At 43.4% G+C, this 25,774-nt stretch overlaps 1 protein-coding gene across 1 annotated transcript in view; it reads right to left on the bottom strand.

Annotated features, from left to right (window-relative positions):
• Positions 1-25,774, bottom strand: part of ME3 (malic enzyme 3) — a 227,621-nt gene that overhangs the window by 89,521 nt on the left and 112,326 nt on the right. Inside the window, exons 5-6 of the mRNA XM_069759277.1 lie at positions 20,771-20,846; positions 15,367-15,528 (exon numbers count right to left, since the gene is read on the bottom strand). Of these exons, the coding sequence (XP_069615378.1) occupies positions 15,367-15,528; positions 20,771-20,846 (238 nt within the window). The remainder of the gene's footprint in view (positions 1-15,366; positions 15,529-20,770; positions 20,847-25,774) is intronic.

Below are 25,774 nucleotides of genomic sequence, written 5' to 3'. Positions count from 1 at the left end.
TATGTACAAGAATATAACTACTATAATACTGCTCCTATATACAAGAATATAACTACTATAATACTGCCCCTATGTACAAGAATATAACTACTATAATACTGCCCCTATGTACAAGAATATAGCTACTATAATACTGCTCCTATGTACAAGAATATAACTACTATAATACTGCCTCCTATGTACAAGAATATAACTACTATAATACTGCCCCTATGTACAAGAATATAACTATTATAATACTGCTCCTATGTTCAAGAATATAACTACTATAATACTGCTCCATATGTACAAGAATATAACTACTATAATACTGCCCCCTATATACAAGAATATAACTACTATAATACTGCCCCTATGTACAAGAATATAACTACTATAATACTGCCTCCTATGTACAAGAATATAACTACTATAATACTGCCCCTATGTACAAGAATATAACTACTATAATACTGCCCCTATGTACAAGAATATAACTACTATAATACTGCCCCTATGTACAAGAATATAGCTACTATAATACTGCTCCTATGTACAAGAATATAACTACTATAATACTGCCTCCTATGTACAAGAATATAACTACTATAATACTGCCTCCTATGTACAAGAATATAACTACTATAATACTGCCCCTATGTACAAGAATATAGCTACTATAATACTGCTCCTATGTACAAGAATATAACTACTATAATACTGCCTCCTATGTACAAGAATATAACTACTATAATACTGCCCCTATGTACAAGAATATAGCTACTATAATACTGCTCCTATGTACAAGAATATAACTACTATAATACTGCCTCCTATGTACAAGAATATAACTACTATAATACTGCTCCTATGTACAAGAATATAACTACTATAATACTGCCCCTATGTACAAGAATATAACTATTATAATACTGCTCCTATGTTCAAGAATATAACTACTATAATACTGCTCCATATGTACAAGAATATAACTACTATAATACTGCCCCTATGTACAAAAATATTACTACTATAATACTGCCCTATGTACAAGAATATAACTACTATAATACTGCCCCTATGTACAAGAATATAACTACTATAATACTGCCCCTATGTACAAGAATATAGCTACTATAATACTGCTCCTATGTACAAGAATATAACTACTATAATACTGCCTCCTATGTACAAGAATATAACTACTATAATACTGCTCCTATGTACAAGAATATAACTACTATATATCAATAGTAAAAGAATAAAAACTGAAAATGTAGGCCCCTTAAAAAATAGTGAGGAAAGAATGGTTGTAGATGACGAGGAAAAAGCTAACATATTAAACACCTTCTTCTCCACGGTATTCACGGTGGAAAATGAAATGCTAGGTGAAATCCCAAGAAACAATGAAAACCCTATATTAAGGGTCACCAATCTAACCCAAGAAGAGGTGCGAAACCGGCTAAATAAGATTAAAATAGATAAATCTCCGGGTCCGGATGGCATACACCCACGAGTACTAAGAGAACTAAGTAATGTAATAGATAAACCATTATTTCTTATTTTTAGTGACTCTATAGCGACAGGGTCTGTTCCGCAGGACTGGCGCATAGCAAATGTGGTGCCAATATTCAAAAAGGGCTCTAAAAGTGAACCTGGAAATTATAGGCCAGTAAGTCTAACCTCTATTGTTGGTAAAATATTTGAAGGGTTTCTGAGGGATGTTATTCTGGATTATCTCAATGAGAATAACTGTTTAACTCCATATCAGCATGGGTTTATGAGAAATCGCTCCTGTCAAACCAATCTAATCAGTTTTTATGAAGAGGTAAGCTATAGACTGGACCACGGTGAGTCATTGGACGTGGTATATCTCGATTTTTCCAAAGCGTTTGATACCGTGCCGCACAAGAGGTTGGTACACAAAATGAGAATGCTTGGTCTGGGGGAAAATGTGTGTAAATGGGTTAGTAACTGGCTTAGTGATAGAAAGCAGAGGGTGGTTATAAATGGTATAGTCTCTAACTGGGTCGCTGTGACCAGTGGGGTACTGCAGGGGTCAGTATTGGGACCTGTTCTCTTCAACATATTCATTAATGATCTGGTAGAAGGTTTACACAGTAAAATATCGATATTTGCAGATGATACAAAACTATGTAAAGCAGTTAATACAAGAGAAGATAGTATTCTGCTACAGATGGATCTGGATAAGTTGGAAACTTGGGCTGAAAGGTGGCAGATGAGGTTTAACAATGATAAATGTAAGGTTATACACATGGGAAGAAGGAATCAATATCACCATTACACACTGAACGGGAAACCACTGGGTAAATCTGACAGGGAGAAGGACTTGGGGATCCTAGTTAATGATAAACTTACCTGGAGCAGCCAGTGCCAGGCAGCAGCTGCCAAGGCAAACAGGATCATGGGGTGCATTAAAAGAGGTCTGGATACACATGATGAGAGCATTATACTGCCTCTGTACAAATCCCTAGTTAGACCGCACATGGAGTACTGTGTCCAGTTTTGGGCACCGGTGCTCAGGAAGGATATAATGGAACTAGAGAGAGTACAAAGGAGGGCAACAAAATTAATAAAGGGGATGGGAGAACTACAATACCCATATAGATTAGCGAAATTAGGATTATTTAGTCTAGAAAAAAGACGACTGAGGGGCGATCTAATAACCATGTATAAGTATATAAGGGGACAATACAAATATCTCGCTGAGGATCTGTTTATACCAAGGAAGGTGACGGGCACAAGGGGGCATTCTTTGCGTTTGGAGGAGAGAAGGTTTTTCCACCAACATAGAAGAGGATTCTTTACTGTTAGGGCAGTGAGAATCTGGAATTGCTTGCCTGAGGAGGTGGTGATGGCGAACTCAGTCGAGGGGTTCAAGAGAGGCCTGGATGTCTTCCTGGAGCAGAACAATATTGTATCATACAATTATTAGGTTCTGTAGAAGGACGTAGATCTGGGTACTTATTATGATGGAATATAGGCTGAACTGGATGGACAAATGTCTTTTTTCGGCCTTACTAACTATGTTACTATGTTACTATAACACTGCTCCTATGTACAAGAATATAACTACTATAATACTGCTCCTATGTAGAAGAATATAACTACTATAATACTGCCCCTATGTACAAGAATATAACTACTATAATACTGCTCCTATGTACAAGAATATAACTACTATAATACTGCTCCTATGTACAAGAATATAACTACTATAATACCGCCCCTATGTACAAGAATATAACTACTATAATACTGCTCCTGTGTTCAAGAATATAACTACTATAATACTGCCCCTATGTACAAGAATATAACTACTATAATACTGCCCCTATGTACAAGAATATAACTACTATAATACTGCCCCTATGTACAAGAATATAACTACTATAATACTGCCCCTATGTACAAGAATATAGCTACTATAATACTGCTCCTATGTACAAGAATATAACTACTATAATACTGCCTCCTATGTACAAGAATATAACTACTATAATACTGCCTCCTATGTACAAGAATATAACTACTATAATACTGCCCCTATGTACAAGAATATAACTACTATAATACTGCCCCTATGTACAAGAATATAACTACTATAATACTGCCCCTATGTACAAGAATATAGCTACTATAATACTGCTCCTATGTACAAGAATATAACTACTATAATACTGCCTCCTATGTACAAGAATATAACTACTATAATACTGCCTCCTATGTACAAGAATATAACTACTATAATACTGCCCCTATGTACAAGAATATAGCTACTATAATACTGCTCCTATGTACAAGAATATAACTACTATAATACTGCCTCCTATGTACAAGAATATAACTACTATAATACTGCCCCTATGTACAAGAATATAGCTACTATAATACTGCTCCTATGTACAAGAATATAACTACTATAATACTGCCTCCTATGTACAAGAATATAACTACTATAATACTGCTCCTATGTACAAGAATATAACTACTATAATACTGCCCCTATGTACAAGAATATAACTATTATAATACTGCTCCTATGTTCAAGAATATAACTACTATAATACTGCTCCATATGTACAAGAATATAACTACTATAATACTGCCCCTATGTACAAAAATATTACTACTATAATACTGCCCTATGTACAAGAATATAACTACTATAATACTGCCCCTATGTACAAGAATATAACTACTATAATACTGCCCCTATGTACAAGAATATAGCTACTATAATACTGCTCCTATGTACAAGAATATAACTACTATAATACTGCCTCCTATGTACAAGAATATAACTACTATAATACTGCTCCTATGTACAAGAATATAACTACTATAACACTGCTCCTATGTACAAGAATATAACTACTATAATACTGCTCCTATGTACAAGAATATAACTACTATAATACTGCTCCTATGTAGAAGAATATAACTACTATAATACTGCCCCTATGTACAAGAATATAACTACTATAATACTGCTCCTATGTACAAGAATATAACTACTATAATACTGCTCCTATGTACAAGAATATAACTACTATAATACCGCCCCTATGTACAAGAATATAACTACTATAATACTGCTCCTGTGTTCAAGAATATAACTACTATAATACTGCCCCTATGTACAAGAATATAACTACTATAATACTGCCCCTATGTACAAGAATATAACTACTATAATACTGCTCCTATGTACAAGAATATAACTACTATAATACTGTTCCTATGTACAAGAATATAACTACTATAACACTGCCCCTATGTACAAGAATATAACTACTATAATACTGCCCCTATGTACAAGAATATAACTACTATAATACTGTTTGTTGCCAGTTAATCCTCTCCTAACCAGTATCTGGATTAACCCATCAGTTGGAGTAAGGATATAGAACTGTTATTGTTCATATTGTGAATTCATCTTTGTAAAACTCTTGTGATTCCTCTGTCTTCCTGTGTGTGCACATTCGGGATTGCTGTTTACGTCATGGTCTGCCCACGTCATCCTTTGGTTTTCAGTGTGTCCAAGTTGTCGGTGATCCACGTTCCCTCCAAGACGCCTGCGTTTCCAATTCAGATACTGATGATGAAGGTGACGAGCAATCACCAGATACTGATGATGAAGGTGACAAGCGGTCACCAGATACTGATGATGGAGGTGACAAGCGGTCACCAGATACTGATGATGGAGGTGTCAGGCGGTCACCAGATACTGATGATGGAGGTGACAAGCGGTCACCAGATACTGATGATGGAGGTGTCAGGCGGTCACCAGATACTGATGATGAAGGTGACAAGCGGTCACCTGATACTGATGATGGAGGTGACAAGCGGTCACCAGATACTGATGATGGAGGTGACAAGCGGTCACCAGATACTGATGATGGAGGTGACAAGCGGTCACCACATACTGATGGTGAAGGTGACAAGCGGTCACCACATACTGATGGTGAAGGTGACAAGCGGTCACCAGATACTGATGATGGAGGTGACAAGCGGTCACCAGATACTGATGGTGAAGGTGACAAGCGGTCACCAGATACTGATGGTGAAGGTGACAAGCGGTCACCAGATACTGATGATGGAGGTGACAAGCGGTCACCAGATACTGATGATGGAGGTGTCAGGCGGTCACCAGTTACTGATGATGGAGGTGACGAGCGGTCACCAGATACTGATGATGGAGGTGACAAGCGATCACCAGATACTGATGGTGAAGGTGACAAGCGGTCACCAGATACTGATGATGGAGGTGACAAGCGGTCACCAGATATTGATGGTGAAGGTGACAAGCGGTCACCAGATACTGATGATGGAGGTGACAAGCGGTCACCAAATACTGATGATGGAGGTGACAAGCGGTCACCAGATACTGATGATGGAGGTGACAAGCGGTCACCAGATACTGATGATGGAGGTGACAAGCAGTCACCAGATACTGATGATGGAGGTGACAAACGGTCACCAGATACTGATGATGGAGGTGACAAGCGGTCACCAGATACTGATGATGGAGGTGACAAGCGGTCACCACATACTGATGGTGAAGGTGACAAGCGGTCACCAGATACTGATGATGGAGGTGACAGGCGGTCACCAGATACTGATGATGGAGGTGACAGGCGGTCACCAGATACTGATGGTGAAGGTGACAAGCGGTCACCAGATACTGATGATTGAGGTGACAAGCGGTCACCTGATACTGATGATGGAGGTGACAAGCGGTCACCACATACTGATGGTGAAGGTGACAAGCGGTCACCACATACTGATGGTGAAGGTGACAAGCGGTCACCAGATACTGATGATGGAGGTGACAAGCGGTCACCAGATACTGATGATGGAGGTGACAAGCGGTCACCAGATACTGATGGTGAAGGTGACAAGCGGTCACCAGATACTGATGATGGAGGTGACAAGCGGTCACCAGATACTGATGATGGAGGTGACAAGCGGTCACCAGATACTGATGATGGAGGTGACAAGCGGTCACCAGATACTGATGATGGAGGTGACAAGCGGTCACCACATACTGATGGTGAAGATGACAAGCGGTCACCAGATACTGATGATGGAGGTGACAGGCGGTCACCAGATACTGATGATGGAGGTGACAGGCGGTCACCACATACTGATGGTGAAGGTGACAAGCGGTCACCAGATACTGATGGTGAAGGTGACAAGCGGTCACCAAATACTGATGATGGAGGTGACAGGCGGTCACCAGATACTGATGGTGAAGGTGACAAGCGGTCACCAGATACTGATGATTGAGGTGACAAGCGGTCACCTGATACTGATGATGGAGGTGACAAGCGGTCACCACATACTGATGGTGAAGGTGACAAGCGGTCACCACATACTGATGGTGAAGGTGACAAGCGGTCACCAGATACTGATGATGGAGGTGACAAGCGGTCACCAGATACTGATGATGGAGGTGACAAGCGGTCACCAGATACTGATGGTGAAGGTGACAAGCGGTCACCAGATACTGATGATGGAGGTGACAAGCGGTCACCAGATACTGATGATGGAGGTGACAAGCGGTCACCAGATACTGATGATGGAGGTGACAAGCGGTCACCAGATACTGATGATGGAGGTGACAAGCGGTCACCACATACTGATGGTGAAGGTGACAAGCGGTCACCAGATGCTGATGATGGAGGCGACGAGCGGTCACCAGATACTGATGATGGAGGAGACGGGCGGTCACCAGATACTGATGATGGAGGAGACGGGCGGTCACCAGATGCTGATGATGGAGGTGACGGGTGGTCACCAGATACTGATGGTGAAGGTGACAAGCGGTCACCAGATACTGGTGATGGAGGTGACAAGCGGTCACCAGATACTGATGATGGAGGTGACGTGCTGTGAACATAGGAACGTGATGTGTTCGGTCCATGTAATAGCTGTTCTGTGCATCCCGGGGTGGAAGAGTCATCTGAATCTGTCATTTCAAAGAGATTCTTCAGATTCTCCTCCCAGTGTAATTAAATGTCATTTTTCATTGCGGTGTCTCAGTAAGGGGGCGCCGTCAGGGCTTGTCCATGCGCAACGTCTTACAGCACCAGCAAATTAAAAGGGAACCAGTCACCAGTTTTCAGTCTCTGAATAAATGCCGCCAACTTCAACTGCTCATGCACCGCATACGACAAACATGTCTATCATTTCCTAACTCCCCCTGTAGACCCCCCAAAAATACAATTTTAATTGCTCCCGCGCTGATCGGTGCGATGGCCGTCCTCCCTGCCTCCTTTCTGCTCCTATTTGCCATCCTCCAGCTTTAACTGATGCGGATGGCACGTCCTGCGCCATCCACATAGCGAGCCTGTGCAATAGCCTTGCAGGCCCGAGCAGACGCAGCTTGCTCGGCCCTACTGAGCAATGTTATTCCGGAATCATGTCATTCAGCGCTTGAGCAGTGATGTTTCATGCTCTGCCAGCAACTTAGGACGCCCATCAGACTGGACTATCCTCATTTAAATACAGTGCCGGAGCAATTAAAATTGCTCATTTTTGGGGGTCTACAGGGGGAGTCAGGAGTTGATCGACATGTTTGTGGAAAGCAGCACAGGAACAAATAAAGGTGGTGGCATTTCTTCAGCCACTCAAAATTGGTGGCCGGTTCCCTTTAAAGAAGCATTCCTCCAATCAAAATGTTTGCTCTCTTAAAGGGGTTGTCCAGTCAAAACCGATAAGTGTGCAGTCATTTTGTGACTGGACATTTACAAATACCCCCAGCGCAAACACTGCACTGCAAGGAGAACCAGGCTGCAAGTACCTGTCCTGTGCCGGGTCCGGAACTGTCAGGGCTGTCTACTTTGTTGGCCGAGGGAAAGAGTCAGAGACTGGACAGACCTTTGCACTCGGAAATAGGGGGTGTAGCTAAGTGGCAACAGCCACAAGTTGCTCGGAAGCAGTCAGTCTTGGCGGGAACAGGCAGTGCGCAGGACAGAGAGAGAAGCGCTCCAGCCCTTGAGCACCGAGGCTGCGCCGGCCTGCGTTCATGTGCCCCCACCGTGACCACTGGGTACTGCAGAGAGAGAAGTGCAGCGCGCCCGGTAACTGGCAGAGAGCGGGGTGCCATACGCTTCGTGACAGTGAGTACAGCGCCCGTGCTGCAACGAGAGAACCGGCTATTGGACAGACGTTTGTGGCCCACCTTAAAATCAGATGCCTATAGAGGGCCTTGATCGTACTGCGGCCTTGTTTGCTCCGGCCGCAGATGTTCATGGAATAGGGGCTCAGTGGAAGGTACCAGAGACCGACCGCTGCCGCCAGAAGACGGATCGAAATTAGCAGCTGAATTTCCTTGGACCAACACCGTGCCAGCTGTTGATGGCGCTATCCACCCCCAAGTGGTACCTGCATTCTGAAGAACTTCTGACCCGATAAGTGCACCACTGAACTTCTGCCACTTTGTTTATTTACCCTGCATATTTTTCACAATTGAACTGCTATTCCCCTGTTTAACCCTTAATCTACCTGCGAGGAGTTAACCCCTTGTTAAAATTAAAACTGTTAACCCTTGCTCTGCCTTCTGTCTGTCACTGCATGCCGCAACCTGCTTACATCAGCACTCCTGGTATCTCCAGTATTAGATTAGATAGATAGGGTAGACAGCAGAGTGAACAGCCTCTTCTTAGGTCACCACTCCTGGTACATCCAGTATTAGATCAGATATACAGGGTGGACAGCAGAGTGAGCAGCCTCTTCTCACCGCAGCACCCCTGATATCTCCAGTATTAGATCAGATAGACAGGGTAGACAGCAGTGTAAGCAGCCACTTCTCACCACAGCACCTCTGATATCTCTAGTATTAGATCAGATAGACAGGGTAGACAGCAGTGTAAGCAGCCACTTCTCACCACAGCACCTCTGATATCTCTAGTATTAGATCAGATAGACAGGCTGGACAGTAGTGTGAGCAGCCTCTTCTTAACTCAGCACCCCTGATATCTCTAGTATTAGATCAGATAGACAGGGTGGACAGCAGTGTGAGCAGCCTCTTCTCACCACAGCACCCCTGATATCTCCAGCATTAGATCAGATATACAGGGTAGACAGCAGTGTAAGCAGCCACTTCTCACCGCAGCACCTCTGATATCTCCAGTATTAGATCAGATAGACAGGGTAGACAGCAGTGTAAGCAGCCTCTTCTCACTGCAGCACCTCTGATATCTCCAGTATTAGATCAGATAGACAGGGCGAACAGCAGTGTGAACAGTCTCTTCTCACCGCAGCACCCCTGATATCTCCAGTATTAGATTAGATAGATAGAGTAGACAGCAGAGTGAGCAGCCTCTTCTTAGGTCACCACTCCTGGTACATCCAGTATTAGATCAGATATACAGGGTGGACAGCAGTGTGGCAGCCTCTTCTCACCGCAGCACCCCTGATATCTCCAGTATTAGATCAGATAGACAGGGTAGACAGCAGTGTGAACAGTCTCTTCTCACCGCAGCACCCCTGATATCTCCAGTATTAGATTAGATAGATAGGGTAGACAGCAGAGTGAGCAGCCTCTTCTTAGGTCACCACTCCTGGTACATCCAGTATTAGATCAGATAGACAGGGAGGACAGCAGTGTGAACAGTCTCTTCTCACCGCAGCACCCCTGATATCTCCAGTATTAGATCAGATAGACAGGGAGGACAGCAGTGTGAACAGTCTCTTCTCACCGCAGCACCCCTGATATCTCCAGTATTAGATCAGATAGACAGGGAGGACAGCAGTGTGAACAGTCTCTTCTCACCGCACCACCCCTGATATCTCCAGTATTAGATCAGATAGACAGGGAGGACAGCAGTGTGAACAGTCTCTTCTCACCGCAGCACCCCTGATATCTCCAGTATTAGATCAGATAGACAGGGTGGACAGCAATGTGAGCAGCCTCTTCTTACCGCAGCACCCCTGATATCTCCAGTATTAGATCAGATAGACAGGGAGGACAGCAGTGTGAACAGTCTCTTCTCACCGCAGCACCCCTGATATCTCCAGTATTAGATCAGATAGACAGGGAGGACAGCAGTGTGAACAGTCTCTTCTCACCGCACCACCCCTGATATCTCCAGTATTAGATCAGATAGACAGGGAGGACAGCAGTGTGAACAGTCTCTTCTCACCGCAGCACCCCTGATATCTCCAGTATTAGATCAGATAGACAGGGTAGACAGCAGAGTGAGTTGCCTCTTTTTACCTCAGCACCCCTGATATCTCCAGTATTAGATCAGATAGACAGGGTGGACAGCAATGTGAGCAGCCTCTTCTTACCGCAGCATCCCTGAAATCACTAGTATTAGATCAGATAGACAGGGTGATAGACAGCAGTGTGAGCAGCCTCTTTTAACCTCAGCATCTTTGGTATCTCCTGTAGTATTAGTGGCGCACATCTTTCTAGATATGAAGGAGGGCGGAGCTTTCTACTGCACATGCTCACAAGCATCTGTCTTAACACTCTTGGATAGATTTTGCTCAGAGACACAAGGCGGCGGCCATTTTTGTTCTATAGTGATTACCTCCCTAGACAAAACAATTATGATTAGCTTATTAAATCTATTAGGGAATTTATTTATAATGAAATTTCCTTTAGTTGTTAAGTCTTTTCCATTCCCAAATAATCCCTTTAAAAAAGAGGCCTTCTGAGTTCCTGAGAAATATGTTCAAGAGAATGAAGGTCAAAACCTCCCCCGAGACATGTCTCAGAGGAGATGTCTATGATAAAGAAATCCAGAGCTGCTTTCTTTCAGAAACAGCGCCACTCCTGGCCATAGGTTATGTCTGGTATTGCAGTTGAGCTCCTCCATAGTGCTAAACTGCAATATCAGGCACAATATAGTCTTGGATGGCGCTGTTTTTTAAAGAAAGCAGTCATGTATTTCTTATCCTGGACAACCCCTTTAACCATGTGACTGTATGAAAAAATATTGGGGATTTGTTTTTTAAGCATCCAAATCCCCCAATATGCGGTGCTTGTTTGCATATTAAAATTTTAGCATCGGGGTCAGTCTGCAAGTGTGAATTCATCCCCTCCTGCTGGTCTGGCCACTAATTGGTTGTAGCTGACCCCCCAAGAGAAGCAATGATCGCTTCCTTTTTCTGATCGCTGCTGGTCGGCAGCGTGGTTGACGGATCCTACGTTGACTGTGATCGGTGCCAGAGAGTCAATCATAAGATGAGACCACGGCATTGCATGGTGATACTCTGGGCCCTCGTCTGAGATTTGTGCAGATCTCATCAGGTCCATTAAAGATAAAAAGAAACAGATCCCGATCCTTCCATTGTCAGATCGTAACTGTAAGCACCCAGGGAACATTGTGCCATCCATCATGTTAATAGCTGATGCTGTGCAGGGGTAGGCTGCTCGCCGCATAAAATCAGAAGCGGAGCAGAGGAAAGTCACCACCTCTAAATCTTGGTCCCAGCAATATTACTTGTATCCATTTATAGGAAGAAGGTATCACATCAAATAACGTCGTCTTTTACAGTTCACGCAGTTTCACACTTATGAAAAGTGTATAGAAAAACGAACAAAGATGTAAAATGCACCAAAACCAATGACGTATATTTATGTTGAAGGTTGTGTCCCTTCCTTTGATGCGGGCGCACATGCCGAACCCACATCCTTCCCTGCACTTGATGGCTGATTTAATCTGTCATCAAGTGTCTCTAACAGCCATGGTTGGATTCGAGATCCACCCACGGCTGTTAACCAGTTAATTGCAGCTTTCCGACCGGAAGCGTCAAAACAAGCCAAAATTATGTTTTTTGGTTGCCGCAATATTGCAATAAAATGCAATATAAGGCAATAAAAACATTGTACCTACCCCAATATGGAATCAATAAGAACGTCATCTCAGCGGGCAGATTCCAAAAAAATGGAGATGCTGTTGGATCGCCCCCAGACACAGGGCCACGCGTTCTCGGTACTGGGCCTCTCTGGTTCGACTCCGAGGCTGTCACGGTGGCTAGACCCGGCCTGCGACCCTGCTAAGGGGAGTCCAATAAAGGTGGTGCAGTCTGTCAGGAGTTCGTGACGCCACCTGTGGTGTTCGGTCAGGGTGACCGACGCTGCTGTGGGGTCCGCTGGGGTGATGGAATGGCAGCTGGATGGTATACCTTCCCACAGGTGAAGTATGTCCCCAGGGCTTCCCAGTAAGGTGGATGGTAATGATGTGAGGTGCAGGCAATAACGAGGACACAGGGTTGCAGTCTCTTTACCTCTTTACTGTAGACTTCAGGATCCTCAATCCAGAGCACGTTTAACAGGGCTATCGGAGACCGGCCGGTCTGATGGGCACTTCCAGAGTTTCCCTCGCAGATGGAAATCGTTGCCTACCACTAGCGCCTGTGTGTTGTAGCATTCGGAATAGTCCTCACAAGTGTTGTTCTCGTTTCGTTCGTTCTTTACAGCTCTCTCTCTCTCTCTTTAGTTCCAGATGTTGCTAGTTTCTCGTCCCCCAGTATGTTTTGGCTAGGACGCACCCGTATGACGGGAAGGCTTGGAGGTTTTCTGGGACCCTAGAGACGCCCCTCTCCCAATGTTGCCCCCTATGTCTTCTTAGGAAATTTAAGGTAGACAGCCAACCTATAATTAACTGTCCTGCGGAGTTTGAAGTAAGGCCTAGAGTCAGTTACTTCCGCGGTGTTCCGGCAACCGGCTACGCGCCTCAGTAGGATGTTGCCTCGGTCTCACGGCACGACTCCTACTGGTACTCCTTTTTGCTAGATCTCGTTTACACTGTTCCACAATATCCTTCCTTTCTTGTCTCTTTCTTAGGATACAACGCAGTTGTGAGGATTATTCTGAATGCTCAGCAGGGTAGGACTACAACACACAGGCGCTAGTGGTAGGCAACGATTTCCATCTGCGAGGGAAACTCTGGAAGTGCCCATCAGACCGGCCGGTCTCCGATAGCCCTGTTAAACGTGCTCTGGATTGAGGATCCTGAAGTCTACAGTAAAGAGGTAATGAGACTGCAACCCTGTGTCCTCGTTATTGCCTGCACCTCACACCATCACTATCCACCTTACTGGGAAGCCCTGGGGACATACTTCACCTGTGGGAAGGTATACCATCCAGCTGCCATTCCATCACCCCAGCGGACCCCACAGCAGCGTCGGTCACCCTGACCGAACACCACAGGTGGCGTCACGAACCCCTGATAGACTGTACCACTTTTATTGGACGCCCCTTAGCAGGGTCGTGGACCCGGTCTAGCCACCGTGACAGCCTCGGAGCCGAACCAGAGAGGCCCAGTACCGAGAACGCGTGGCCCTGAGTCTGGGGGAAAGTGAACCCGTAGGGGTTAGAGAGAGCTCGGTTCGCTAGGCACCTGCCAGGTTCCCACGCCTGACAGGGACCCCCCTGTGTCTTCTCCCTGCAACACCCCCTGCCACGGGATGTTGCCTGAATCCAACCCAGTCAGCTTCTGACTAACTTTCTGTCCAACCCCTAGTTTTACCAGTGTGAGGAGGGGCCCAATAAATAAAGCCTTTTGCTCCCCCTAGTGGCCGGAGTGTGAAGTGTAATGTGTGCTGGTGATACCTGGTCAGGAGAATTCCTTCAGTGCCATCAGACGTACCATCACTCCCCTTAATGGCAGAGTGTCATACTGCAACGACCAGATCTCTGGGGCGCTGCACTACGAGTCTTGGAAAATGGCAACAAACCAAAAACTTTTGGGATTTTTTTTATCACCAAGAGAACCTATACATGTTTGGTATCTGCAAACTCATACTGACTTGGGGAATCATAATGGTAGATCAGTTTTACCATATAGTGAACATGCTAATTAAAAAAAAACAAAAAGCAATTGTGGAATTGCACTTTTTTTTTTTTGCAATTTCACCGCACTTGGAATTTCCCCCCCCCCATTTTCCAGTGCACTGTATGGTAAAATTAATGGTGTCATTCAAAAGTACAACTCGTCCAGCTTAAAACAAGCTCTCATACGGCTATGTGGATGGAACAATTAAAAAAAGTTATGGCTCTTGGAAGGAGGGGAGGAAAAAAATAAAAATAAAAAGCTGAAAATTGCCCATGGTAAAAGGGTTGGAGTGGGTTAAAATCAACAGGGGCCAGATGTGCAGTACCCGCTGCAGCCACTATGCAGTTGATGGAGCTGTGCAACTCTGCAACTGAGCACCTACGGCCGCCGCCAGCATCGGGAACAGCTGATGGGCGAGGGAGCCAGGTATTGCACCTCCACCAATCACATATTGATGACCTATCCTAAGACTAGGCCACCTATATAAAAGTCCCACGCAACCCCTTTAAAAAGCTTTAGATACCTTTGTAGACTTTTTTTATATACTTATATACATTTACTTTGGGCTAAAATTATGATATTTGAGCTTCATTACAATTTTTTCCTTTTTTGTAGCCTCTGTATTCCAGAATGAGATATCTGAGAATCCATCAGTGAACTCGTGTCAACGGGAGTGTTTCTAACTCTTATTTCTGTCTTTTCTGAGCTCTTTTCTGGCTGTATGAGGATCACAGACCACATCAAAGTTGAGCTGAAATTTGATGTGGTCATAAATTGGCCCAAGAGATGTCCAGAAAGAAAAAAAAATAGAGAAGAGAGTTGAAAACACTTGGTGGAAAATGATCAACCCTCCTACTGCTTCCTTTGTTTTCTACTCACTGCAATATAATTGAATCCCTTCCTAAAATAACCAAACAAAATAAAAAAAAAGAAACACAAAAAACACAAAGAAACATAAAAAGGAGACATATATAAAAATATGAATATGCTTAAAATATAAAAGTGTAAAAATAAAACTTACACTATAATAAAACTGCATGAATGTATATGGCAAGAGCCAATGTCTTACCTCATTGTCCGTGCCGACATCCAACAACACAGGTAGACATTGCTGGGGGTGTACACCCCCACAGGCGGTATACAGGGCCAGCTTCCCCACGGGGATCCCCATACCATAACCTCCGAGGTCACCAAGGCCTAGAATGCGCTCCCCATCTGTCACCACAATTGCCTGAAAAAGACGTGACAGAGTATGTATGGTGCCATCATGTAAGTGCACATGGTAGACTATACAGTGCCTCGAAAAAGTATCCATACCCCATGAATTTTTCCACATTTTTTCTTGTTGCATGAACATGTTTAAGTGATTTAGGTCTGGACTGTGTCTTGGCCATTCACATGAATATGCTTTGATCTAAACCATCTATTGTAGCTCTGGCAGGATGTTTAAGGTTGCCGTCCTACTGAAAGGTGAACATACAACCCACTCTCAAGTCTTATGCAACCTCTAACAGGTGTTCCTCCAAGACTGCTCCGTATTTAACTCAATCCATCTTCACATAAACTCTGAACAGCTTCCTTGCTCCTGCTGATGAAAGCCTTCCCACACCAGGATGCTGCCACCACCATGTATGATGGTGGGGATGGTGTTTTCAGGGTGATGCGCAGTGTTAGTTTTTTGGGCCAAACATAGTGTTTGGCATTTAGCCCAAAAAGTTCTCCATTGTTCTCATCTAGCCAGAACCCCTTTCTCCACATGTCTACAGTGTCCCCTACATGGCTTTTTGCAAACTTCAAACGGGAATTCTAATAGCTAGCTTTCAAAAATGGCTTTCTTCTAGCCACTGTTTCATAAAGACTAGATTTGTCAAATATATACAACTAATAGTTGTCCAGTGGACAGATTCTCCCACCTGCGCTGTGGATATCTTCAGCTTCTCCAGAGTGACCATGGACCTCTTGGCTGCTTCATTAATTAGTGCTCTCCTTGCTTGTGATACCAGTTTTGATGGATGGCCATGTCTTGGTAGGTTTACAGTTGTGCCATACTCCTTCCATTTTTGGATGACACATTAAACAAAGCTTTGTGAGATGCTCAAAGATTGAGCTATATTTTTTTTATAACCTAACTGTCATGATCCGTTCCGGTGTCTAGTCTTGTCTGCTCTTTCTCTGGGTAGATCATGTCAAGGGTTAACTTTGCTCTGCCTTATTCTGGGCTCGGATTTGCTATTTAGCTTCCAGGTATCTAGAGGGTGGTGTCAGCTATAGCTCTGTCTTTGGCGTGTGAACCTGACTCTGAAAGCTCTTGATTTGTTCTACTGTGAACCCTGACTTGTCCTATGTCTATTATCTCCCCCTGCCTGCCTTTTCCCAGTGTCTCTTTGTTTGTCTGTATATCTGCGTGACTCTCTGGTTCTGATCTCCTGGCTTGGCTTTTTGACTCCGTTTCAGTTTGTCCCTATTGTACCGTATTTTGCCCATCCTGGTTTACTGATCCCTTGCTATATCCTGACTATCCATTCTGTCTAAATCCTTTTGTACTGTTGTGCTCTGACTTGGTTTTCCTGACCTCGCTCTCGCCACTAGGTGGCATCTGTTCAGTTGCTCTGTGTGTGCAGTCTGGCTTCCCTACCAGGCTCCCCCTGGTGGAGGTTGCACTGTACTGCACTGCAGCTGCATGACACTAACCCTGCTTAACTCTACTCCACCACTTTATCCTTGACCTGTCTGGTGGGTTCCTTGGTTTTCTTGATGCTGTTTGAGCCCTAATATTGTCACACAAACCTCACAGCTGTAGTTATACTGAGAAGGAAATTATACCCAGGTGGACTCAATGTACTAATTACGTGACTTTTGAAGACAATTTGTCGCAAAGCATTTTATTTGGGAACATCAGACAACAGGGGGCTGAATACAAATGCACGTCACAATTTTCAGATTTATATTTTTTAAATATTTAGATTTATTTAAATATAATACATTTAAGATTGAGGGTGGATCGTGAAAAAATTAGAAAACTTCAAGGGTTATGAATAATTTTTCCAGGCAATGTATATGGTGCTATTATGACAGTGCATATGGTAGACAATTTTATTTTATTAGTATATTATGGGGATATTTATTCTCTCATGTTCAAAACTCTGAGGGTGAACTTCAATTCTGATGCATCAATCCAATTAAAAGAGAAAGCAGAGAAAAGTTTTTTTTTTTTTCAGAAAGTAGCAGCCGGAAGTAGAGCCTAGTCTATGATTATTCGGGCTTTACATCCTGACGTGACGCGCTCACCCCACTCATTACAGTAGTGAAGTGTGTGGATTACAAGAATTATTACCAAAGAACTTTCTAACTCCTGAATAATCCATGCAGTAAAGCCGCCATTAGAGAAGATTTTTCCTTTCACGGTGAACTGTTGTTTTTCTCAATCATTTTCTAAGCTTTTTAACTTAGCATTTTCGAAAATGTGTCACTCATCCATCTAACTGCAAAATACATATCCAGAGGCACGAGGGTATGACATTCAGGAAATTCATTTCAGATTCTATTTTTTTTTTTTTTACCTGGAATTAATGTTTTTCTGTGCTCATTGTCGCTGGTTTTGTAAAAAAAAAATGCACTTTTTCTGATGTGTGAAAGGAGCGGTGGAAAGGATGTAACAACTGCTCTTGGCTATTATGAAAGTCCAGCCAGATTTTTGGTACTCTGTAAAATTTCTTTATTGGGGGTAACAGGATGGAACCATTGGTTAGCCATCTAAAGGCTGAAACTTATTTAAAAAAAAAATGGTTCCTGTCCACAAGCTATATTACACCTGCTATCATCAGGTCTCCTCGGTTAGTGAGAAAGCAGTAGGAGAAGCCAAAAGAGCTAAAGCATAACCAGCTAGAGAAAAAAAAAAAACAATCTACATTCACATCTGGCCAGGAAACCCAGGGTAAGTACTGTATCCCCCAATGAAGACTCTAGAAAGAAAAAGATATTAGAGTGAGTACCAAAAATCTTCATTTGTTGGTCGCTTTATTGGGGCACACAGGAACCATGGGACATCCTAAAGCTGGAAAAACTAAATAACAGCAATCCACCAGGCTACTGCCCATGCAACTGCAGCCCATATTACCTTCTGCTAAGACTTGCATCCCTAGACCTAAAGGTAAGAGAGCTCCACAAAGATGTGGACAGTAGCGACGTTATGAAATAGAACAGACACTTGGAAGCGCAAGACCTTGGAGGCTTCAACGCCACAGAGTTAGAGATCCGTGCCCTGGCAGGGCTGTCCTATTTTATAGTTTAATCAGACCTCTCACATTCTCAGATCGAAACGAGTGAACAATGGCAGCTCTAGAGGCGGTCTGACCTCTGCCAGACATACCAGGATGACCCACAAGACGTTCGAATGGAGCTATCTAGGTCAAGATGGGCATGAAAAAATTAAAAAGGAGGATATTGCCATAAGTAATGGTAAAAAGTCTAAAGTCTAGGGCCCTTGCTACCTAATGCTAGTCAGACAAACCTAATCCGAAAAGCCAAGAACCTTCCGGACTGCAGACCGGCCAGTAAACTACATGACCAAAAAATTGGGAAAAAGAGGAAAAAGTTAAGAAAGGTCTCTATGGATGCTCTAGGTGTTGTCTGTGGGCATCTGCCATGAAGAACAGGAAGCTCTGGACTCAAACTAAAGAATCAAGCTGGGGAAGGAGAATCTTGCCCTGACAAGAAAAGACAAAGAGTCTTCTGGAATGTGGAAAAGCCCAGAAGCATCACCTACCAGTGGAAGCTCTAGTTGAGGAGGTAGGCTTCTTGCAAGACCCTCAGTGGCTTGAGATCTTCAAACCCCCTGGTGGTCCAGGCAACGCATCAGAAGTCGATTGTCTGAACGACTTGAATTAACACCCAAATGAGACAAACCTAGTCAGTGCTCCCATAAGATATGAAAAGATGGAAGCACCACTAGTATTCTCAAATGCAAAAAAGACTTAAATAAGGTGAGGACCGCCTTGAGAACCAAGATAGCATAAGGGATGAAACAAAGTACCAAACGCATCTAAAAAGTGCAGCTTTACTCGGGAAGAATCCTGGTGTATCTGATCAATAGTCTCCTATCCCACACTGTCTAACAAAAAATATTAGCTCGGCAAGTCAATTACCCTTGTCTCTAAAAAATGTCACTGCTAAAGGTTGGAGTCATCAAACAAAAGGGAGCCCTCATCCTCCAGATGAAAATCTGGAGCAAGGCTACCTGGACTGCTTAAGAGATGCACTAAGAGGTCTCTTCCAAAAACCAAAAAAAGGAAGGTACGGTAGCACTTAACCTAAACTACCAAGGCTAAGACTGGTCTGAGACACATGTCTGCTTCCAACTGACAGCAAGCTAAACTGAGGAGGCTGGTCCTAGCAGACAAGATATAGTCTGCTAGGGAGGAGCCAGCTTTTTTTTAAAGGGACACTGTCACCTGAATTTGGAGGGAACAATCTTCAGCCATGGAGGCAGGGTTTTGGGGTTTTTGATTCACCCTTTCCTTACCCGCTGGCTGCATGCTGGCTGCAATATTGGATTGAAGTTCATTCTCTGTCCTCCGTAGTACATCTTGCCTTGCGCAGGCGTGTGCTATGGAGGACAGAGAATGAACTTCAATCCAATATTGCAGCCAGCATGCAGCCAGCGGGTAAGGAAAGGGTGAATCAAAAACCCCAAAACCCCGCCTCCATGGCTGAAGATTGTTCCCTCCAAATTCAGATGACAGTGTCCCTTTAAAGTGTATTAGTTTCCGAAGATTAATTCATGGTTCCCCCAATGAAGCGTCTGAGAAATATAGCTACTATAATACTGTCCTCTACGTACAAAACTATAATTACTATAATACTTCCCAAAAGTACTAAAAAATATAACTACTAAAATACTGCCCATATGTACAAGAATATAACTACTATAATACTGCACCTATGTACAAGAATATAACTACTATAATACTGCCCCTATGTACAAGAATATAACTACTATAATACTGCCCCTATGTACAAGAATATAATTACTATAATACTGCCCCTATGTACAAGAATATAACTACTATAATACTGCCCCTATGTACAAGAATATAACTACTATAATACTGCCCCTATGTACAAGAATATAATTACTATAATACTGCCCCTATGTACAAGAATATAACTACTATAATACTGCCCCTATGTACAAGAATATAACTACTATAATACTGCCCCTATGTACAAGAATATAATTACTATAATACTGCCCCTATGTACAAGAATATAACTACTATAATACTGCCCCTATGTACAAGAATATAACTGCTATAATACTGCCCCTATGTACAAGAATATAACTGCTATAATACTGCACCCTATGTACAAGAATATAACTGCTATAATACTGCACCCTATGTAGTAAATTATGATAAAATTATCACATCTGACAGGAGTTACTATTTAGTATAATACTGCACAATGTTCTCTACCTTTATATCTTCTTCAGGCCAGGAATTCAGCATGTTAGCAATATGCCCTTTGTCGTGGATGGTTATGAACAGACCACTGTAACAAAAGAAAATACAACCTGATTTTAATCCCGGTCATTGAACGGGAGAAGCATTTGCTATAAAAATATATAAAATGCAAGAAATCAATCATCATCATTTTTTTTATGACAGTGCGCATCAGATGGGTAGTGACAGAAAAAAATGAAAGCGGCACCACTGAGCAACATTACAGTAATAGCAATATTTACACACAGGGTCATTTTTATTAAGGATTTACATGCTAAATAAATGCTTAATAATCATTTTTAGTGGTTAAACAATATTATGGTGTTCGCTTTAAATTGTTCATTCACATTCTCCGTTGTTACACTGAATAGAACTAAGGGTGGGATTATAAAGGGATGTGGACTCATAATATTTATTTTCTTATTATTTGTAATCCGGGTTTCAAGCAACCAGTTACAAATTTTAAGAAAATACTGAATAAAAACCACCGCTGCTGTAAACTACCGCCGATCATCATGATACGTTGTAGTGCACATTTTCCGGTTGATACGGTAGCAATTTGCTTGTTTCCTAGCTGACAATGGAGGCCTCGGGGCGGACACACCAGATACTGTCCTTTTAAAGGCTTTAGTACGTTTTTGGCATCGGTGAAGATACTTTATAGGCCCTTCATCAAAAGAAAAGCATTTATACAGAGGTGTCCAAGGAAGGGAGAGGGAAGACAGCGATAGTCTGGAGAGGAGGAGGATGTTGCCCTTTGAGCAGAAACTGCTGATCTGTGCGCGGATGGCGGAAAAAAAAAAGATTATGTAATGGGAAGAGATCAGATATTTCATAAAAAAAATCAAACAGAGATGTGAAATTCCCACAATTCATGTCACAGCTGAAGGAGACGGAGCCAAATATTACATCCTACAATTAAAGGGATACAAGGAGGTCACAAAGTTCTGCCAGTTTCTTCCTAGAAGACGGGAATCTTCTCCCCAAGTAAATATCTCTGGAGATAAACCAGTCTCCGGCTGTGTTGTCATAATGTATTATGGAGTTGGAAAAATATATTTGTCCTAGATTATAAAATGTGTAAAAATAATCAGGGAAACTAAAGAACAGAAAGCCCTTAAAGGGCTCATCCAGTTTAGAGGGTCCGATAGCCAGAACCCTCATGTCTAGGCAGCAGAGTAATGTGGTTACAAAAAGAGTGTCTTTGGCTCTGGAGGACCCATCCATTTCACAGACGACACATTGATTTTAATGGTCAGAGTGTAATGCCTGATTTGTCCTGTGGGAGTGCTGCAAGAAAACTGAACACTTTGCAGCTAGGTTTTCCTTACAGATTAGCGCTGATCGCTGGGAGTCAAGTGATCTTTTTTATAAGAAGAAATGTATTCTTGCTTGACAACCCTTTAAAGTGCTGGTTCATGTTAAGGATGAAAATAGAAAGCTGGTCAGTGATGATAGGAGCTAACCCCCTGCATTCCCAAAATATCAGCAGGACATTTGTCTGGTCCAGCAGCCACATAAGCCAGGGACTACTGACTTAGCCGCTAGAACAGGGTCCTGTAAATAATTTTCATCATCTCTATTTACCACCAGTTTGGACCATCTAATAACATCTTTTTTTCTAATATTCTTCCATCCATCTAATATCTTTTCACCTAATCAATATCTATCCCTCTGTCTATATCCCTCCAATATTTATCTATAACAGATGTATCCATTTTACTCATATCTACCGATCTAACATTAATCCGTCTGACTGCGTATCCATCTACATATTTACAGTCTATTTAATTACTCTCTCTTCTCTTTCGAGTTATTGTTTTTTCCCAATGTCTAATACATAACTGTTGTGAATTCCGCTCTTGGGCTCCCTCCGGTGGTTGTAAGTGGCACTTTTGTTAGTTCTGCTCTTGGGCTCCCTCCGGTGGTTTTAAGTAGAATGGCTGCTCCTTGGATTTAGCAGTCTGCAGCTGCTTCCACTAATTGTATTTCTGCTCGGCTATTTATGCCTGGCTCTTTCCTTCAGCCAGGGCCACTTGTCAATTGTTCCTGGTTGGATTCACATCTCTGCTTGGATTTCCCTGATAGCCTGACCAGTTCAGCAAAGATAAGTCCTGGCTTTGCTCATTTCTGTCCACATGCTGTGGACTTAATTGTTCTGTGCATTCTATGTTTTGTCCAGCTTGTCAGTATGGATTAATTCTGTTAGCTGGAAGCCATGGGAAGCAGATTTACCCTCCACACCTTTAGTCAGGTGTGGAGATTTTTGTAAACTCTGTGTGGATTTTTGTAGTTTTTAATACTGACCGCACAGTATCCTGTCCTGTCCTATCTATCTAGCTAGTATGGCCTCCTATGCTAAAATCTGATTTCATTTCTGCGTATGCTATTTTCTCCTCCTCTTACCGTCAATATTTGTGGGGGGCTATCTTTCCTTTGGGGATTTTCTCTGAGGCAAGATAGGTTTCCTGTTTCTGTCTTTAGGGGAAGGTAGATCTTAGGCTGTGCCGAGGGGTCTAGGGAGTGCCAGGTACCCCCCACGGCTATTTCTAGTTGCGCTGCTAGGTTCAGGGTTTGCGGTCAGTACAGATACCACCTCCTTCAGAGCTTGTCCCATGTTGCTCCTAAACCACCAGTTCATAACACATATCTTTCCATCCAATATATCTAAGTACTATTGTTCATCTCATATGTATTTATCCATCTTATACCTTTGTCATCGTCTAGGTATTGCAGAAATAATGCAATGATACAGTACGGAAATACCCGTGTCATTGTATCAGGCACACATAAAATGTCTGCATTTTTTTTTTCTATCCTTAACTTCTTGATTTTTGAATTGTAATGGATCGTCTCTCAGGTAGACGCTGCTGCTACAGCAATCATCTGTGTCCTCGGGAATTTCTGCCCGCATTATCCACCAATTAATGCAACCAGGGATTCAAGCTTCAGGAGGCTAATTTGCATATTCCAGGTGCCTTCTGGGAGAAGCGAAGTCTCCCTAAGCTAGAAGATCGTTGGGTACAGCTGGGACCAGCTGCTTCGAAAGCATCACCAAACCAGGGATTCAAGCTTCAGGAGGCTAATTTGCATATTCCAGGTGCCTTCTGGGAGAAGCGAAGTCTCCCTAAGCTAGAAGATCGTTGGGTACAGCCGGGACCAGCTGCTTCGAAAGCATCACCAAACCAGGGATTCAAGCTTCAGGAGGCTAATTTGCATATTCCAGGTGCCTTCTGGGAGAAGCGAAGTCTCCCTAAGCTAGAAGATCATTGGGTACAGCCGGGACCAGCTGCTTCGAAAGCATCACCAAACCAGGGATTCAAGCTTCAGGAGGCTAATTTGCATATTCCAGGTGCCTTCTGGGAGAAGCGAAGTCTCCCTAAGCTAGAAGATCGTTGGGTACAGCCGGGACCAGCTGCTTCGAAAGCATCACCAAACCAGGGATTCAAGCTTCAGGAGGCTAATTTGCATATTCCAGGTGCCTTCTGGGAGAAGCGAAGTCTCCCTAAGCTAGAAGATCGTTGGGTACAGCCGGGACCAGCTGCTTCGAAAGCATCACCAAACCAGGGATTCAAGCTTCAGGAGGCTAATTTGCATATTCCAGGTGCCTTCTGGGAGAAGCGAAGTCTCCCTAAGCTAGAAGATCGTTGGGTACAGCCGGGACCAGCTGCTTCGAAAGCATCACCAAACCAGGGATTCAAGCTTCAGGAGGCTAATTTGCATATTCCAGGTGCCTTCTGGGAGAAGCGAAGTCTCCCTAAGCTAGAAGATCGTTGGGTACAGCCGGGACCAGCTGCTTCGAAAGCATCACCAAACCAGGGATTCAAGCTTCAGGAGGCTAATTTGCATATTCCAGGTGCCTTCTGGGAGAAGCGAAGTCTCCCTAAGCTAGAAGATCGTTGGGTACAGCCGGGACCAGCTGCTTCGAAAGCATCACCAAACCAGGGATTCAAGCTTCAGGAGGCTAATTTGCATATTCCAGGTGCCTTCTGGGAGAAGCGAAGTCTCCCTAAGCTAGAAGATCGTTGGGTACAGCCGGGACCAGCTGCTTCGAAAGCATCACCAAACCAGGGATTCAAGCTTCAGGAGGCTAATTTGCATATTCCAGGTGCCTTCTGGGAGAAGCGAAGTCTCCCTAAGCTAGAAGATCGTTGGGTACAGCCGGGACCAGCTGCTTCGAAAGCATCACCAAACCAGGGATTCAAGCTTCAGGAGGCTAATTTGCATATTCCAGGTGCCTTCTGGGAGAAGCGAAGTCTCCCTAAGCTAGAAGATCGTTGGGTACAGCCGGGACCAGCTGCTTCGAAAGCATCACCATTTTTGCCTGTAGGACATTATTGCAAGAGAGCTTGGCTGAGTAGATTACACAAGAAGGAAAACACACAGCAAGTCAGCAGGATCTAGGAGCAACATGGCAGATGTGACAACCTACATGGTGAGCTGCAGCATGTGCTACATGTTCACAGATCGACCAGAAGAAGAATCCAATTTCACCTGTCAGAAGTGTAGACTAGTGGCCCTTTTAGAAGAAAAGGTGCGGGGTCTGGAAGAAAGAATAGCAACTTTGAAACTCATCAAAGAGAATGAAGACTTTCTAGACAGAACAGAAGCATCTCTACTGGTCACAGAAGGTGCAAAAAGTGTCAGAGAACCTCCAAAAGCAGATGAGTGGAAGCATGTGACCAAAAGAAGCAAGAAGACCATGGAGAAATCACCAACCACACAACTGAAGAACCGATATCAAATCTTTGTAGAGGATGAAGATGGCACACCTAAGAATGAAGCAATACCAGCAAGCAAAAAAGAAAAGGGCACACAGCAACAAGTGACAGCAAAAAGTACAGCCAAGAAGCAACGAAGAGTGGTGGTGGTGGGAGACTCACTACTGAGAGGCACCGAAGCAGCCATCTGCAGACCGGACATAACTGCAAGAGAAGTATGCTGCCTTCCAGGTGCGATGATCAAGGATGTGACCGA

The sequence above is a fragment of the Ranitomeya imitator genome, chromosome 3 (genome assembly GCF_032444005.1).
Source record: "Ranitomeya imitator isolate aRanImi1 chromosome 3, aRanImi1.pri, whole genome shotgun sequence".
In the NCBI taxonomy this organism is placed as follows: Eukaryota; Metazoa; Chordata; class Amphibia; order Anura; family Dendrobatidae; genus Ranitomeya; species Ranitomeya imitator.
This window is presented reverse-complemented; position numbering and strand designations above follow the sequence as displayed.